Source organism: Polyodon spathula, chromosome 16, assembly GCF_017654505.1.
Source record: "Polyodon spathula isolate WHYD16114869_AA chromosome 16, ASM1765450v1, whole genome shotgun sequence".
NCBI classification, from domain to species: domain Eukaryota; kingdom Metazoa; phylum Chordata; class Actinopteri; order Acipenseriformes; family Polyodontidae; genus Polyodon; species Polyodon spathula.
This window is the reverse complement of record NC_054549.1, coordinates 30,305,257-30,322,690: the sequence shown is the minus strand read 5'-3', so window position 1 is coordinate 30,322,690 and position 17,434 is coordinate 30,305,257. Positions and strand designations below refer to the sequence as shown.

Here is a 17,434-nt window from a genome sequence, read left to right as displayed (position 1 = left end):
AACAGATCCTTTATGTCTTGGTGACATTGTGTTGAATAAATTAGCCTAATGTGACACGTGACTCACTCGCGCACTAAGGGTAAGTGAACTTGAACTAGCATTCACTTGAACTTGATCGTAGTTACAAACTATATAGCATCATATATATATATATATATATATAATATAATATATATATATATATATAATATATATATATATATAGTGGCCCAATATTTTGTAAGAATCAGTGGGCTTAAAAAATGCTATTAGTCACAGAATTAAGTATGCACATGACACTCCAGTGCACTTATCAGTGGGCTAATGCTTAATGAAAAAGCCTTGTGTCCCTAAGCATTCATGGCAGGGCAAGGCTATCACAGCTGCAGACTTCCTTACTATTAATGTGACACAGCGGGCAGTGCTTCATGAAGGAAGTGTTTGCCTACCATCTCCTATTAGCAGGGCGACACACACACAGCATGCTCTCCTCTCACCTGCTTAACATGCGAGCCAAGAGCACCAGATGTATGACTACAATTGGCAGCCAGTTCCTCTGGGTTTAATTCCAGTCTAAGTAGAGTGACCAGAACATTCTACCTGGAACCTGGTCAAAGCCCTATGCAAAATGAATTCTAATGCCTCATCCTAGTTCCTGGATGCATGGTCAGTGTAGGTCATTGTAGTCTCTGTTCATCACTGATTCAAATACACTTAAAACACATATTGTGACCAGTAGTAACTGCTCATTGAATGATGTTTATTGCCAATGTTTGGCATGTTAGAAAGTATTTGTTCTCCTTCTTTGTATTTGCCCTTTGAATGTCCTTGTGCTCATGTCCATTGTAATGTCAATAGTTTTTTTTTTTTTTGTTGTTGTTGTTAGTTTTTTTACAGATGCTGCTTTACTAACTGCATTTATATTGTAGATGACTGTGTGTCATAGATTTGTGGTCACTATTGCACTGTCATTCACAGACCATTGATTTTATGTGTTGATATATGAACAATTTAGTTTTGCCCTCTGAGTTCCAAGCATCAGCACTTTGACTTTTTGGTATACATTTTCTCCAAATGGCACTCTGATGGCAAACACGGTAAAGTTAAAGGAAAAGGATACACAGATATAGATTGCCTGTATCCGAACAGATATTTTGAAGTCAGTGGGTTTATGCAGAATAGGAGTTCACTGCATGTTTAGTAGGTAAAAATACATTTGGCCCCCTGATGGCACTGTATGCAATGTTAACCCCTATATTGCATTTTGTCTAGCATACTAGACATTGATTTAGGTGTATAGTATACTAGTAGATCTAGCATGTTTGTGTCATTGTAGCCGTAAGTGGCATTGTGTACTATGCATGCATAAAATTAGTACTGAATTGGATTTGGGGTAATAAATAACAGCCTTAATATACAGTCGATTTTTATTTTGTTTTTTTGTTTTTTGTTTTTTGTTTTTCTGTGAAACTCAGAGGGTAAGGTTTTGCTGTCTTCATTACAGTTTATGTGTTGCATTTGTTCCATTTTTCCCAGGCCCCCTTCTCTTCCCCCTAAACCACAGAAAATGAGGAAGCCTAGACCTCGATCAGTCTATAATCATAAACTGTTTAACGGCAATATGGAAACCTTCATTGAGGTACTCATTATCGTGTGCTCGGGAGTCCCTGAATGCTAAATGGAGTGGTGGCTTTGACTTACCCCTCTCTCTTGCCTTACTGTGTGCCTTCTGATTAATCTTGCCTTCTTGTGTGCTTTGTTTCTGTGGCCTTTGGATGTGGTTTATGTTGGTTACAGCTGGAGTTATCATTTAAAACACTGACAAATGTAATTATTAGCAAATATCAACCATACTATTCGTACTAGTGCCTGTGCAGGGTAGGAAACTTTTTTCTTTTTTAAGTCATTCATATAGATACAAATTTTAAAATGCCATTCAAAATAGGCATATCTTGCTAAATGTTATTCCTGGTTGTTAGAAGAGCGTGGTTCAAAATGAATAATTTAATAGTTTTATCTTTAGAGCATACCATGTACAGGTTTATTTTATACATCCATAATCCAAGAACAATCCCGAATTGATTGGCATCACATTTCTGTTTGCATTATATTACTCATTGCAAGGACTCAGGTTCTGTAGTCTACAGCTGTAAGCACCCTCACCGGCATCTTATCCTGTAAAGCTGCCATTGCATTTAGCTTCCTGGCCTCCCTGACGGAATGTTCTGTATGCTTCTTTAACTGTTTTGATTCTTGCTTCCCCTCTTCTGTTTTCCTGCTCTGCTGCTTTCTTTACCAGAGGACGAAGGAATGCTCGTACCAGAAACCAGGTACTGGCCAGTTAGGGTCTCCTCTCAAAACAGGAGTCCTTGAATATGAAGCTTTAACTGCTGTATATGCTGTACAGAATACAGCCTCATCCATACAGACTTTGACTTATCCATAAAGGCTGTGTTTGGTACTGATCGTGATCAGAATAATATCCTTATGTACAGTACAAAATGTTAAAGTTAAATCTTGGATTTGGGAAACATTGTTACCAAAAACAAAGGTGACTTAGCAGTGTGTCACTTTTCTAAAACCAAACTATTTATGATAATACCAAACAACCTTTTCAGTTCAGTAAGTAGATTACTCTTCAGCAACTCTCACTACTGTCCCAGTATTTGTCAGAGGGTTGTCTGGACCAGAACGTTTATGAAGTAATGTTTCAAGGTTTTTATCCAGGCTTTTTGGTTTGAAAATTCTTATAAAGCATTGCTTTCATAAACAGCTGAAAGGTACCTGCATTTCTGACTGCCTGTGTTATTAATATTTCTTAGAGTTAAACATGCCAGCTTACAGACCCTGTTTTGTCGTGTGCTGTAACGTCCTTGCATTCTTTTGTCTTCTTTGTTCCATAGGCCAACCAAATGTATCATTCTTTTTTTGATTTTTCAGGATTCAGGCCAAGCCATCCCCCTTGTGGTGGAGAGCTGTGTTCGGTACATCAATCTGTACGGTAAGCAAGCGGATGAAACGGTCGATTTCATGAAGAACATAAAGAACTAATATAATATTGAAAACAATGCATTATAGTACATGTATAATATACTATATATACAAGTTAACCACACTTTTTAATTACTAAATTGTGAAATAATGAGGGAGCACTGTATTAGGTGCCACTGTGTGTATGTCACACTATTAGTTGTTTTTACTGCTCTGTCACTTTAGACAACTCCGGTCCATTATGTTTCATTTTTAAAATGCTGCACCACATCGATTAGCACAGTGTGAGTAAGAGATCATGTACTGAGTTTTCCTATCAGGTCTGTACTGAGGAGCACGAGCAAGAAAGCTTGCTTAACACTCACTTTCACCCAGGAGTCCATCAAGGAATTGCAAAGATTTGCTAAAATACCCTTTTGACTGTTAGCAGTAGCATGCTAAAAATGTCTTAAAACAACAACACCATTTAATGTGTTATTGTTTACCTTTGATTCAAATAGATTTTGCATGTGTGCAAAATAGGTCATTGTTTCTCTTCAAGTGAAACGTAGATGTCCTCTCCTCAGTATATCATGCTTCGCAATTTGTTCTAATGGCGATAAATTATAGCATTAGTGTGTAATATAAACCAAAATAGGAACGGGGCAAGCATCAAACAGGAATTAACTCACCCTCCCGCATCTGCCTCAAATTCCCTGCAGCTGAGAAAGATCAATGAGACATAAATGAACTAGTTAACACTGGAGATGGGAGAGTTTAGCTCTCACGTCAGGCAAAATTCTGTCAGTTTCAGAAGCAGGTTGGATTATGCTTATGAAATCAGGAAAATAGATTTCCAATTGCAACGTTGTGTCTGCTGAAATGGAACCTGGCTGTAGCCTCCTGACATTTATGTATTACCAGTCATTTCATTTCCCAGCTGCTGTGAAGTCCCTGAAGAAGGTTACAATATATAGCCGAGGCCAAACCATTATACAAGATGATTATGACATTGAGAGGAGGTTTCTGAAAATCATTTTTTAAAACAAAATTGCATTTCCGTTTTTCTAGGGTTCAGGAATCTAGATTGCTTTCACTTTTAAAACACTTCAATTTCAAGTTAATAATGCCGCTGATAGAAGTCAATGTTTTTCCTCTTCTAGGTCTTCAACAACAGGGTATTTTTAGAGTTCCTGGATCTCAGGTCGAAGTCAATGACATTAAAAATTCATTTGAAAGAGGTTGGTCTGCACAAAGATTTTCCAATTATGTTTTATATTAATGATCAAAAGCATTGCTTTATAAAGTGTTTTTCATCAAAAATAATATAAAATGAGACATTTCACCACCTTTACCATAAATATGTATTTGTATGTGTGTGTTTGAAAATAAATTAAATAAGGATGGGAACCTATGTAGTTTCTTCAATTTATAATGAAAAATAGATGTCTACATTTTTTACCATGGCTGTTTCAATATGACTAAATAGAATATTGGCTGTATCTGAACCAGCGATGAATGGCCCATTAGAAAAATGTTGTAAGTTATCTCATTGTATCTACTATGTTTAACGTAGGTGAGGACCCTTTGACTGATGATCACAATGATCATGATATTAACTCAGTTGCTGGGGTCTTAAAGCTTTACTTCAGAGGACTGGAAAACCCACTGTTTCCTAAGGAAAAGTTCCTAGACTTTATGTCAACCATAAGTAAGTAGCCTTCTCTATGACACTCCAACAGTGTGCAGGTCTCCAAACTAATACTAGAAAACTATGACCACTGACCAGGTGTGACCAATTACACAGAACAAAAACTATACACGTTTAGTACTGATTTTATATTAGGACTGAGTGTTTAGCAATAAGGTTGAAGTGTTCTATCACTTTGTTTGCCTTTCAATCCACTCGACTGTAACTCTTCAATCTTATTTTGTAAGTAAGCTATGTAAATTGCATTGTCGCCAAATCTGGTCTTACTTAAAGAGTTACTTGATAAGGACAAGAAAAATCTGATATCTTATCATTTCCTGTTTCAGTCATCACATCCTGGTGAGTTTTTAAAACACAATGCAACACAATTTAATGCACACCTGTGGCTACAATAGAGCTATCAGACACGTCTAACCTTCAAGTCTATCTGGTACATCTTAGTGTAACTGTTACCTGCTCCCTTGTAAGAAATGGTTCCTTTCCAGTGTAATATATTTAAGAGGTTAGTCATTATCCAGAGAGTTCTTTTTATAGGAAGATGTGATGACCAAAAAAGAAAATTATAGAAAGTGAAAATGTTTGGTAAAATAACTGAAAATGCAAACACCTACCAAGTTGCTCTTTAACTTAGATATGGTAGATCCATTTTATAACTGTATTGCAGTAACCCCACTGTGGGTTAATTATAAAGTAACTACAGAGAGGTAGCTAAGGCAGCAGTTTTCAAAAAATGCTTGCTGCAGTAGAGTCATAGGAGCATTGACAGATTACTTCCTGAAGCTCATTACAAGGTATTGAGAAATTGTTTCCTCAGAGATGCATTACATAACCCATGGAAGTGCTATTGAATCAAGAGAATGAGGCCTGCGTTTTGATTAGATATAAATTAAACTGTGAAGAAGTTATTGGCTACAGCTGACTCTTGAATGTTGAGTTATATTTTCTGAGTCGAGGAAGCAATGACTTAAATACTCTATTAATCCAACTCATCCTTATAGAAAAGAAATATATGAATAATATATTTTCTAAATATACTGAAAGAGAAATACATGTATATTAACATGTTTTACAATATAATGCAATAATATAATATGTTGAAATTAATGCAATTATATATATATATATATATATATATATATATATATATATATATATATATACAAAAATATATTTTTTTTATATTTGTCTCTGGTGTGTGTGTGTGTGTGTGTGTGTGTGTGTGTGTGTGTGTGTGTGTGTGTGTGTGCATATATATATATATATATATATATATATATATATATATATATATATATATATATATATATATATATATATATATATAAATAAACAAATAAATAAATAAAAAAAAATGATAATAATACAAAAAATGTATGTGTACATATATTATTAAATATGACTCACAGAATATATTACACCCATATTCTGTTGTATAATAACCACAATAGATTACACAATAGTGAGTTGGTGTAATAACTAACTACAGGTTGTAAGCACTTTAAATCACCAGCTGGCACTTCCCTAAGGTTACAAAATAGAATGCTCATTTATTATGCGACTGACTAAAATGAATAGTCCTTATCTAATGACATGTACAGCAGTAGCTATTTCTTATAGCCTGCCAATAGCCACCACTGTGGCACCCTAAGAAATAGTAATTTAAAATGTCAGCAAGGTAATAGTGTTTTACCTCCTTTAGAACTTGAAACTTCTGCTGAAAGAGTGCACCATGTCCAGCAACTCATTGTGCCTCTGCCTCGAACCGTCATTATCGTCATGAGATACCTGTTTGCATTCCTCAACCAGTGAGTAACATTTAAACAGGTGTTAAAAAAAAGCTGTACTATGATGTCATTGCCTCTGTCCCTGCTGGGAATGATAAGCTTTGCTCTATAGACTCTGCTACAGTTACGTGTCCAGGGAAATAAAATACTTTAGCCTCTAGTGTTTTTTTGAATAACTGTCCACTGCCACTTTGCTGTAGTAATTGGAAATTACTTTCAAAAAATGGCCCTAACAGGAATGATTAATTATAAAGCGCCTCACGCTGTACTGTTCTGGTTTTTTCTGTTGACCTTTAAAATGGCCAGTGGAGCTGAACATCTATTCATGTAGAATTGGCCTGGTGTGTTGTAAATGGAATAACTAATACAATTCGAATACAGTTTTAGAAACCTTTATTTTATGTGTATGTAAAGCATGCAACCAAAGCATTCAGACAAAAAATAATAATAATAATAATAATAACATATATGTGCACTCTGCGATATTAATTTCTGTTTAGCTCTTGAACCATTTTTACATTTCTGTAGTTGTAGAAGCATTAGTTATCCATTGTATTCTGCATGGACAAAAATAGCTCTCTACTAGATAAACGTCTTCACACCATTTCTGCAGAGATTGCACATGAATTGGTTTCATTTTAAAGCCAAGTTGCAAATGGGGCATTTAGAAATGTGCAGTGTTTAAAATCATTATATACTATAGGGACAATGATCAGGGTTGGAATAGTAAAACATAATTATTGTGAGTACATTTTGCTGTAGTATATATTTCCAAATTCATTTTAAATTGAATTCATCCAGCACAGTATATTGTACCAAACAGGAAAGCAAGTTGGCTTTCTTTGTTGGAAATGTTGCAGGTTGGTACATTCATAAGCCATACCAGATTCTTAGCAACTAGCAATTATTTCTTTACCTGGTATTTACTGGAGGTTTAAAGAAATATGAAGCACCACCGTTTTAAATATGTTTTTGTCAAATCCTAAAAACTGTGTTTCTAATATCTTGTAGCAGTCATCGGGGAATACAGGATAATAACAATGAAATGCTGTTAAGTAATACATTTGAGCAGTTCAGGCAGAAGCTATGAACAGAAATGTTAGCTTAAAACTAAACAGAATAGACTGGAACATGTATGTGAATAAAACAGAACTGCAAAGCTGAAGAGATGGAACAGCCAAAGGGATACACTGGAGCTGTATTGTATGCGCATACTGCTTCTATCTCAAGAAATGGAAGGACTGGAGTAGAAGTGAGCCATTGGTGGACATCACTGCAGAGGAAACATCTGGCTCACCAGGTCAATGCATACATTTGCTGGTCAAATTGAAACTTAAGCAGCCAGATGGGAGCAGTTTGTGACTTTTGCTGTTGTTTCAGTAGCTGTTAACTTGTTCATATTGATTACAAGGATGGTTTCTCTCAGTTTAGGTATGTGATCAACATATGCATATAGTTAAAGGTGAGGGAGACACAATATATGCACCCTATGCCTGTTATATGACAAAAGTGTTCGTATTTTCCTTTTTAAGGTCTGGATTCAAAGTAAAAACAGTTAGTTATGTGCTGCTCTGAATCAGTTGTTTTGCTCAGCAACAGGCTGCTGTTGCTATGGACTCTTTATGGCGTGTGTCTGTCCATACAGAGGTGTGTTACTGCAGGATCACATGATTTAAAATCCCAATGAAAGTGAATGGCATAGATAGACTATCTTTTATTTTCATTTCCTTGCAGCTTATCCCAGTATAGTGATGAAAATATGATGGACGCCTACAACCTGGCCATCTGCTTTGGCCCCACCCTGATGCCAATCCCAGATGGGCAGGACCCTGTTGCCTGCCAGGCCCACGTCAATGAGGTCATTAAGACCATTATCATGCACAATGAAGCCATCTTCCCCAGCCACAGAGAGCTGGATGGGCCGGTGTATGAGAAGTGCATGACTGGAGGAGAAGAGTACTGGTAAGTAACTGTTGTGGGAACAGGGGAAGAGTTCTAAACATGTCAAACTGAGCCTAGTTAATTCAGTCTTCATTTACCTGTCAGCTCTATAATGAAGAACCCTTGGCATGTCTTTCTATTCCTTGACTGCAGTGATAGCCCCCATAGTGAACCTGGTACTAATGATCACGACCATGACAATGGCACTGAGCCCCACACCAGTGATGACGGTAAGTTCAATGTTGGTTATTTATTTTGCTTGTTTACCTGTACCTGCATGTAATATGACATGAAACCTAAACGCAGTAAGACAACATAGTTATTAAACTGCTGCCCTATTCCTGTCACACATATTTCCCTTTTCAATTCAGAGTTTTGTGCTTTACTTTAGGTGTAAATGACAACTTTAATTGAGAGAAATGTAACTGCGTGGCACCACTGGGCAGTGGAAAACAGCACAGAAACAGCCAGAGCGGTTGAACTTTACATAAACTACTGGCCAAGTGAAAGGTTAATTTTCATTGTCCTGCTCTTCAAGAAGGCTGATTTGTTATGATTTCATTAGAGGGTCTTCCAGGGAGTTTAATTCAGAACAGATTGCTCTGCAGATACTCTTGGGCTCATATTGTGGAAACAACATGATTAACTCTGTTTGCTACGTAAAGACTGTGCCACCTACTGACCATCTAAGGAAGCCACACCTTACATCAGAGTCTTTCACAGTTTACCTAGCATATTCAGAAGAATCAATATTTTACATTTACAAAAACATTTCATGACCCATTTATGTATTTGAAAGTAGTTGCCTGACAGCTTTGTTTGTAACATGTACATACATTCATTCTTAAAACCCTTTTACCAAAACAAACACACATGTGAAGCTGATTAATAGGTACCTTTATTAGTGAATGCCTAACATTAAAGTATATTTTTTGTTATGCATATAATATGGGTTTGTTATATGTATGAAATATATTATTTTACTTCTTCAATATATATGTATGTGTGTGTGTGTGTGTATATATATATATATATATATATATATATATATATATATATATATATATATATGAGAGAGAGAGAGAGAGAGAGAGAGAGAGAGAGAGAGAGAGAGAGATATTAAAGTTCTTGTAAGGAAAGAAAAGAAAATTGCTTTTTTAGTAACCGTAAATAATTTATGTTGATAATATGAAATGGCCTGAATGTTTTGTTGCCAGCTCCTTTTCTTCTCTGAAGTGGCAGGACTGGATTTGAGAGAACCAAATCCTTGCTGAAGTTGGAGATACTGCCCTGTGCAGATTGCTCTCTGGCAGGTTCCCCCTGGAATGCTCTGTCTTCTGGGGGCAGCCTCTGGTTTTTTTCTTTCTTGTCAGTGCACTGACTGAATCATGCAAGTAGACTGAGACTTGACAGTCCACGCCATGCGCAGCTGTAACCATATTACATTATGATTCAGAGTTAAAAAAAAAAAAAATGTAAATTAATGTAGTGATATTGTGCACCGAAATCTTCATGTAGATTTTTTTTTAATATATATATATTAGTGGGTTATTCTGTTTGAAACGATTAAATAAATAAAGGTACAGGGAGAAAATGTGTATTTATTTTAAATAGCGTAATTTGAAGACTCGCTTTACATTATGTATAGCCCTGTGTCTGGTTAAACAGTATGGGTTTGGAACAGCTTGTCACTGTTTTTTCTGCAGATGATTGATGTTAGTCTGTTGTTGGACATGGATGCAGCAGCAGCTCCAAGGGCATGCTTTGTTTTCTTGCTGTTTGAAGACAGGTTGAGAGAATTTCTCTCCAAGGGATTCATTAAAATCCTGTTGTACATTTGTATTCAAAATAGTTTTAATTCTCTGTCACCTCTATATGTTCAGCATGTGCTGAAGCCTGTTTAAAAAAAATAAATACCTACTCTTAGATAATATTTATTAACCATAGAAAAAACAGCTCAGATCTTAACAGTTAAACAAAGTCTAAGACATTAAACAAGAGCTGTAATAAATCAAGAGCTTGCTTTGTTAAATATTGATATTAAAAGTACAGAGTTGTATTTCTCTTTGTCAATGCAGTTGTGTTAACAGGAATACAAAAGGTTGCATTTTGTCTCCTGCTATTTAGGCAATTTCACACTGTACTGGCTGTGTTAATAGCACTGATTGTGCTTTCTGCTTGATTAAAACCAGTTTTCCCAGCAGAGCAATTGTGTTTTATCCATCTACTTAACCTCTTGACTCTTTCAGCTGATTGATAGAAAACATTGAAGCATGTGTCTTTCCTGGGTGGCAGTGCCCACTACACTCTATCTTGCCCTAATTAAAATAACTTAGCCACAACAGAGAAGGGATAAGTTAATAATTTCCTTCCATTTACAGTTTGAATGACTATTTAGACATATTTCATTGTTGCATAGTTTCCTTAAATGTATTCCTGCTGTCTTACTAAAACCATTTTCTTAACTTTTGTTAACTGGTGATAGTCATTTTGCTGGATATTTGAATGCTTTAAATCCAACAAAATCTGGAGGCACTATTTTGCACATTCCCAGAGTGCCCACTGGAGTCCACTACGTTCCCTTCGCAGGGTATTTTTCATCAGCGGTGGGGATCATAAGCATACGAGCTGCACCCCATTTACATCTGGGTCTAAGGGGAATTTCTACTGTATGTAAAACATACGGATTTGGGAATGTTTCCAGGCACCAGAAATTTGCACTGCAACCCAACTACATATCCATGCCCAGTCTCTGCATTACAAAAACAACCTGCCTCACAGATTTTCCAAATCTATTAGTTACAGTATATCAGATAAATGAAGTGGTAGTTTGTGTGCTGAGGATTTGCAGTTTAAACTTGTCGCTTTTATTTATTTCCATTGAGAACATGCCCTGTAAAAAAAAGAACAGGGTCTTCAGTAAGTATTACTATTTTGAAGACATTGGATTTATATCCAGCCAGGCCACTATCAGTTCAGAATCTCAAACACAGATAGACTGTTGATAATATGCACTGAGGCAGGGTATCTAGGATCATCATGTCTAAGCTAAAATCTGTTGCTTCAAATCAAACAAAGCCAGCAGCTTACAAAGAGTACAGATATGTGCTCTGTCAGAAAGCCACAGTCATGGTTGATATGATGAGTTTAAAGTTAAAAAGACTTTCAAATAAAACTACTTATCTTTTTATTCCTGATGACATTTCTCAGAGTTTTCAAAGCTTTCAATGCCCTTGAAAAGCTAACAGGCTTTCAAAATTGAGAAACTCACTTTAAATAACAACATACATTGCTAGCAGCCTATTCTGACCAAAATATAACCATACACAAAATGTATTTGCTCAGGTTTGTAATAACTTTCAAATCCTCCACGGCTGTTATTAATAGATAGTGGACGTCATGCTACATAAAGTGCCCTTGCCTTTGGCTCAGGACACCTAACTATTGCCGCTGTCGATTATCTAGTAGTTAATTGAGGGTCTGAGTCTGATTAGGAATGTGCAAAGTTGGACTCTTTGCTGAAAAGGTGGGGTAATATGTTTGAGGACATCATTGGGGACAGGACATATTGATGACAGAAGCTGGAGTTTGATCTTCTGAAAAGCTGGACTCGGCCTTTTGGGATGTGATCTGGAATTCAGAATGTCATTAAAGCAACACAAAGCCTTCAGGAGTGAATATCCAATTGCCGAGTCTTGTATTCCTTCCATGCACAGACATGTAAACCAGAGGCTGGGAGGGATCATCATATCCCGGCTCGGTTATCTCTCCCTCCTTTGGGAGTCTTAGGATTCCGTACCTGTCATTAATATTTCACTAAAAGATGCAACTAGAGAAGAGTAGATTGAAATTGCATCTTAACGAGGACCACAGCACATGATTACTCAGATAATACAGTGGAATCTAAAACCCACAGGACACTCTGAATACTGTATGTTAGTGGTGTTATTAATGGTGATTAAGTCATGGGGATGTTTCTTTGGTACTTTACAGTTAGGAATTTTCTTGGAATTTCTTATGAGACAACTAACAAGGAAGTAGTGGGGATTGTATTGCTATAAATAGCGCAACATGATTTGTTGTCCCACTTAAAAGGATATCATCTACATTGTCCTAATGTTTCATGTTTAATATCCTATAATGTGTGTTCTCTCATTATATATAATTCTATATTGTTGCTTGAATCAAGTAATGATTAGTGAAAGTTAAATAGGCAAGTATGTGCTTTACAGACCCAGTACTTTGTATGATATATTGCAAATAATTAACTGAATCTGCTTTGCTGACCCCTTTCTATATGTGTCTCTATGACAGAGGTTGAGCAGATTGAAGCCATTGCCAAGTTTGATTACATTGGGCGGTCCCCTAGGGAGCTGTCCTTCAGGAAAGGAGCATCACTGCTGCTCTACCACAGAGCCTCAGAGGACTGGTGGGAAGGGCGTCATAATGGGGTTGACGGGCTGATCCCTCACCAGTACATTGTAGTGCAAGACATGTAAGTACAGGAGCTTGCTTGAACAGTGCACTGACTGCACTGTGACCAGCTCGATACTCACCATTAACACTCAATCTCACATCTCTAATCCTGTTACTTCAATGTGTGTTACTGATAGGGTTAGTGTTTATAAAAAAAGGAGCTTTCATTTCTTGTACAGTATGCAGGTGAAATGACTATATGATTTCTTATCGGTGACCAGTACTTAATGTTCAACATTCCCATGTGAATGTATTTATTAATTTACTCTATTCTTTTGGTGTACCAGTATGCCGAAATAATCTTTAGGAAATTCCACTTAATACATACATGTACACATTTAGATGGAAAGGAGCTGGAAAGGAAAAGAAACAGATCAATTTCTACTACTGTTTCAACCTTAAATAAAGGCTTAAACTAAAGCATGTATTAATAATTGATCAAATAGTATACACCATACTAGTGTATAGTTGCAATTGCATTGGACTGTTATTATACACTGATTAAAATACATCCTACAACTGTACCTAATCTATGCAATTTCATTAGCATACCAAAAGCACTGCCAGTATTTATGACATTAACATAGATGAATGTGTGCCTATCAATTAGTGCAGCAAAATGCATTTGATTGCAAGTTAAAACAGGGCTTCCCATCGTTTATTCATGAAGAGGTTAATCATGCCTGTGTTCTATTGCCTTAATGTTTAGTGCACAGATAGCCTATCATTATTAACACAATTATTCCTGTAGTTTCAAGGACAAGCCATTAAATGCATTCCATTATAATTGAATGCATGCCTTCTCAGTAAATGTTTTGTAGGCAAAGACGACTGTTAAATTTACAAATGCAGGATCTATTTATTGTCTAAATACTCAGCTTGATAAACTGTTTATTACATTTGTGCATAAATTCAGTTAAAATTATATTAGCTGTACTGAGCCTTAATTTGCTGCATAACTTTTTTACTTTGCCATACTAAACAAAGAATTATGTTTGGTTACAGAAAATAAAAATTGAAAGCTAGAACTTTGCAAGTATATATGGCCACCTTATATAAAGTTCACCTGGTTCAGGTTTGCTCTGAGATGGTGACTTTATTAAACAAGCCAAATATAATGATGCAGTAATAAGTACATATATCATAGAATAATAAACACATTTTATTTTATATCTGTTTTCAAATGGTTTAAAGTATTCATTTTTAGCATAGTAAGTATTTGCAAACAAGCAGGAGAACATCTTAATAAGTGATATAGCTTAAAGGCTGTCCATAGGTTTTGCAGAATGCTTTTTAAGCCTGCAACTGCCCCAAGCTGACAGGACTGCCTGCCCCTCTCGCTCTCATCTGTACCCAGGGATGATGCATTCTCTGACAGCCTGAGCCAGAAGGCAGACAGCGAGGCGAGCAGCGGTCCTCTTTTAGATGACAAGGCCTCATCAAAGAATGACATCCAGTCCCCCTGTGAGCACTTACCAGACTACAGCTTCGGAGGCGTTATGGGCAGGTGCGTGTGTCACTGTTTGGCTTGTGGACTGAACAAAACATTCACATTTTTGTAGTGTTTCATCCCTATGTTGTTTGCAAAACAAGGCGTTAAACCTACATTAGACCAAATGGTTAAGTAATGGAAGCTTCTAGTGTAAGTGTAAGTCATGTTGATTTAACAAATGAGTGTTGGGACTAGGTGGCTAACAGAAGGCATTGAAAATGAAGTTCCTTTTTTCATGGTATCCAGCATCTCTGAGAAGTATTTTTGGGACTGACCAAGTTTAAGGCATGTTATAAAATGCCCAGTTGGACCTATCTCCCACTGTATAAGGGTGTCTCGGTGTGGGCAAGGGTGTCAGTCCAATGGATTATACTCTCATAGTGTAAGAGTCAACTGTACATATTAACTTACTGTATTCTTTCGTTAAAAAAAAATCAAGGAATAAAACATTTACTTTCATCAGTTGCCTGTTGGACTGAAATGGCCTTTAGAATTGACTGAGAAATTCAATAAAATAATAAAGTAAAGCATACAATGCAAAACATAACTAGAATTCGAATACAAAGAACACACGTTATGGCCTATTTCATGCAAGGTGGCTTTTCTCTGTCTTTACACGTATGATACATATTGCTTTTCAAGGTAGATAGTACATGATAAATCTGAGGGAATAGACTGGAAATGCACAGGTCAGGGTACATGTCTGTGATCTTCGCCTACTGTACCTGCTGAAAGCTCTCAAGGGCTTGCTGTCATGCTAACCACTGCAAAACAGCATTTTGGACAGAGAACAAGGGGTAACTTTCAAACAAGTAGTGGTATGAGACTTTAAATGTTATTCCTTTCAAGGATCGCTTCTTTGACAACAGCTGTTTTTCAACTAGAGCACTGGCTCAGGTCTCCAACCCTTAAATTGTAGAATAACAGCTGGACCTTAGGAACTGCGTTATCAGGAAGATTAATACCAATCACTACAAAAACAAAAATATATTATACACCAGAAATCCTTGCTATAACAAAACATTAAGTGGCAATTATCAATAGGAAAAATTCTTGCTTCATGACTCCTTGGAGAATTATGGAGGTTCCCATTTGCTTCAAGGTTAATTTCTTTCCTCAGGGTTCGGATAAGATCAGATGGTGCTGCTATCCCACGCCGCAGGAGTGGCACCGACACCCACAGCCCCCCCAGAGGAACCGGCCCTGCTATTGACACACCTCCAAGAGCTGCTGCATGCCCCAGCAGCCCCCACAAGATCTCAGTGAATAGAGGCCGTATAGAGAGCCCAGATAAGCGCAGGCTGGCCACATTCGGAAGCTCTGGCAGCATCAACTACCCTGACAGGAAGACCTTGCCTGAAGGCCATCCCTTGAGGCCAACCCATGGCTCCACTCGGCACGGCAGCCTTGGAGACCACAAGTCACTGGAAGCAGAAGCCTTAGCTGAGGTAAGAAATAAGTATATACTGAAATATGTAAGTGTACACTCTCAGTCTAATGGCTAGGAATAGACACTTTTTTTGTTCCAGTAGTACTTCAGTACAGTACTTATTGTAATCATAGTCTGTTCAGTTTTATTACATTTGATGTATTTCTTTTACCAAGATGAGATGAATCTCATTTATATGAATGTCATGTGGACCTCAGCCACTAAGTTTAGACTGGAATAATAACATTAAGTGATTGTGTGACATGTATAGTGTGTAGGATGTGTAGGAAATTGTGAATTAATGGGTATAATTGATTTTTCCTAAAATTCCTTTCCCATTGTGTTTTCATAGGACATTGAAAAAACCATGAGCACTGCACTCCATGAGCTGAGGGAACTGGAGAGACAGAACATTGTGAAGCAGACTCCTGATGTCGTGCTAGACACCTTGGAGCCCATGAAGAACCCACAGATAAGCACTGTGAACTCTGAGCCCCCCAGCCCCCTGCACACCATGATGATTCGAGACCCAGACGCCGCAATGAGGCGCAGTACCAGCTCCACCACCGAGATGATGACCACCTTCAAACCGGCCCTTTCTGCCAGGCTGGCAGGTGCCCAGTTGAGGCCTCCACCCATGAGACCAGTGAGGCCAGCGGTCCAGCACCGGTCAAGCAGCAGCAGCAGCTCAGGAATGGGCAGTCCAGCTGTTACCCCAACTGAGAAGATATTCCCAAACAATTCTTCTGATAAATCTGGCACAATGTAGCTGGGGAAAACCCATTACTAGATCAAAGCAGACTACAATAGAAAAAAAAAACCAATTTTTTCTCAAGGTCTTTTCTCTGTAAGGTGATGAGTAATGTGGACGTTTTTATTTTTGTTTGACCTCCCATAGAGCTTGAATTGAACTGCTGTTGCCATGGAAACCATCTTACACCCCTTTCACATTGGCACTCCTACTCGGGTCCTGGCTAACCGGGTCACAATCCTACATAGTGTGAAACCACGTACCTGGGTCATACCCGGGTTGAGCGAGAAAAAATGCTTGACGGCCGTTCATGAGCTGACGTGATAACAAACAGCCACACCTGTGTGAAAGTTTCACTTCCGCAATATTTTTGTTTATTCTGTTTAGCCATATTTTTGTTGCTTGAGACACACCATGAGCCAGATTGCAGCTGATGAAGAAACATTTGCTCTAATCAACATTTGGGCCGACAGTTCAATCCAGAGAAGCTTGGATGGAAGCGTCTGTAACAAGCTACTTCCGGGGCATTGATACGTTCATTGTGTACTTGCATCTGTCACCCAAATCAACCCTGCTTTATCAAATGCAGTGTGAAATTGTGTACCAGACCCGGGTCCAGCCCGGGTAGGTTCTGCCCAGGTAGGTCATGCCAGTGTGAAATGGGTTTTAGAGGCTTAAAGTCTTTTCCCCTATTTTAAAGAAAGCTACCTGATGGAGACTCACCTTTTACACATAAATGAATCATGCAGTGTGACAAACACAGCACACGACTGGAAGACATTTTCAGTTATTTTACTTTGAGTTATTCCATTTGTAGTTGTACCCCAGAAGAAAAAACAAATAAAAAAAAACTGTTAAACCTTTTTTGACATTAGGATTTGCTTAACAAATCAAGGAATAC

At 37.4% G+C, this 17,434-nt stretch overlaps 1 protein-coding gene across 2 annotated transcripts in view; it reads left to right on the top strand.

Moving 5' to 3' along the window:
- LOC121329249 (SLIT-ROBO Rho GTPase-activating protein 3-like) overlaps positions 1–16,932 on the top strand; it is a 73,757-nt gene extending 56,825 nt beyond the window's left edge. Inside the window, exons 12-22 of one of the 2 annotated variants that reach the window (XM_041274744.1) lie at positions 2,279–2,309; positions 2,920–2,980; positions 4,113–4,190; positions 4,526–4,660; positions 6,360–6,465; positions 8,179–8,406; positions 8,539–8,615; positions 12,700–12,880; positions 14,219–14,368; positions 15,474–15,801; positions 16,135–16,932. In XM_041274744.1, coding sequence (XP_041130678.1) covers positions 2,279–2,309; positions 2,920–2,980; positions 4,113–4,190; positions 4,526–4,660; positions 6,360–6,465; positions 8,179–8,406; positions 8,539–8,615; positions 12,700–12,880; positions 14,219–14,368; positions 15,474–15,801; positions 16,135–16,551 — 1,792 coding nt within the window. In that variant the 3' untranslated portion in view covers positions 16,552–16,932. Of the gene's footprint in view, positions 1–1,515; positions 1,619–2,278; positions 2,310–2,919; positions 2,981–4,112; positions 4,191–4,525; positions 4,661–6,359; positions 6,466–8,178; positions 8,407–8,538; positions 8,616–12,699; positions 12,881–14,218; positions 14,369–15,473; positions 15,802–16,134 lie in introns of both variants that reach the window. The other variant, XM_041274743.1, reaches the window with a different exon arrangement.
- The last annotated feature ends 502 nt before the right edge of the window (positions 16,933–17,434 follow it).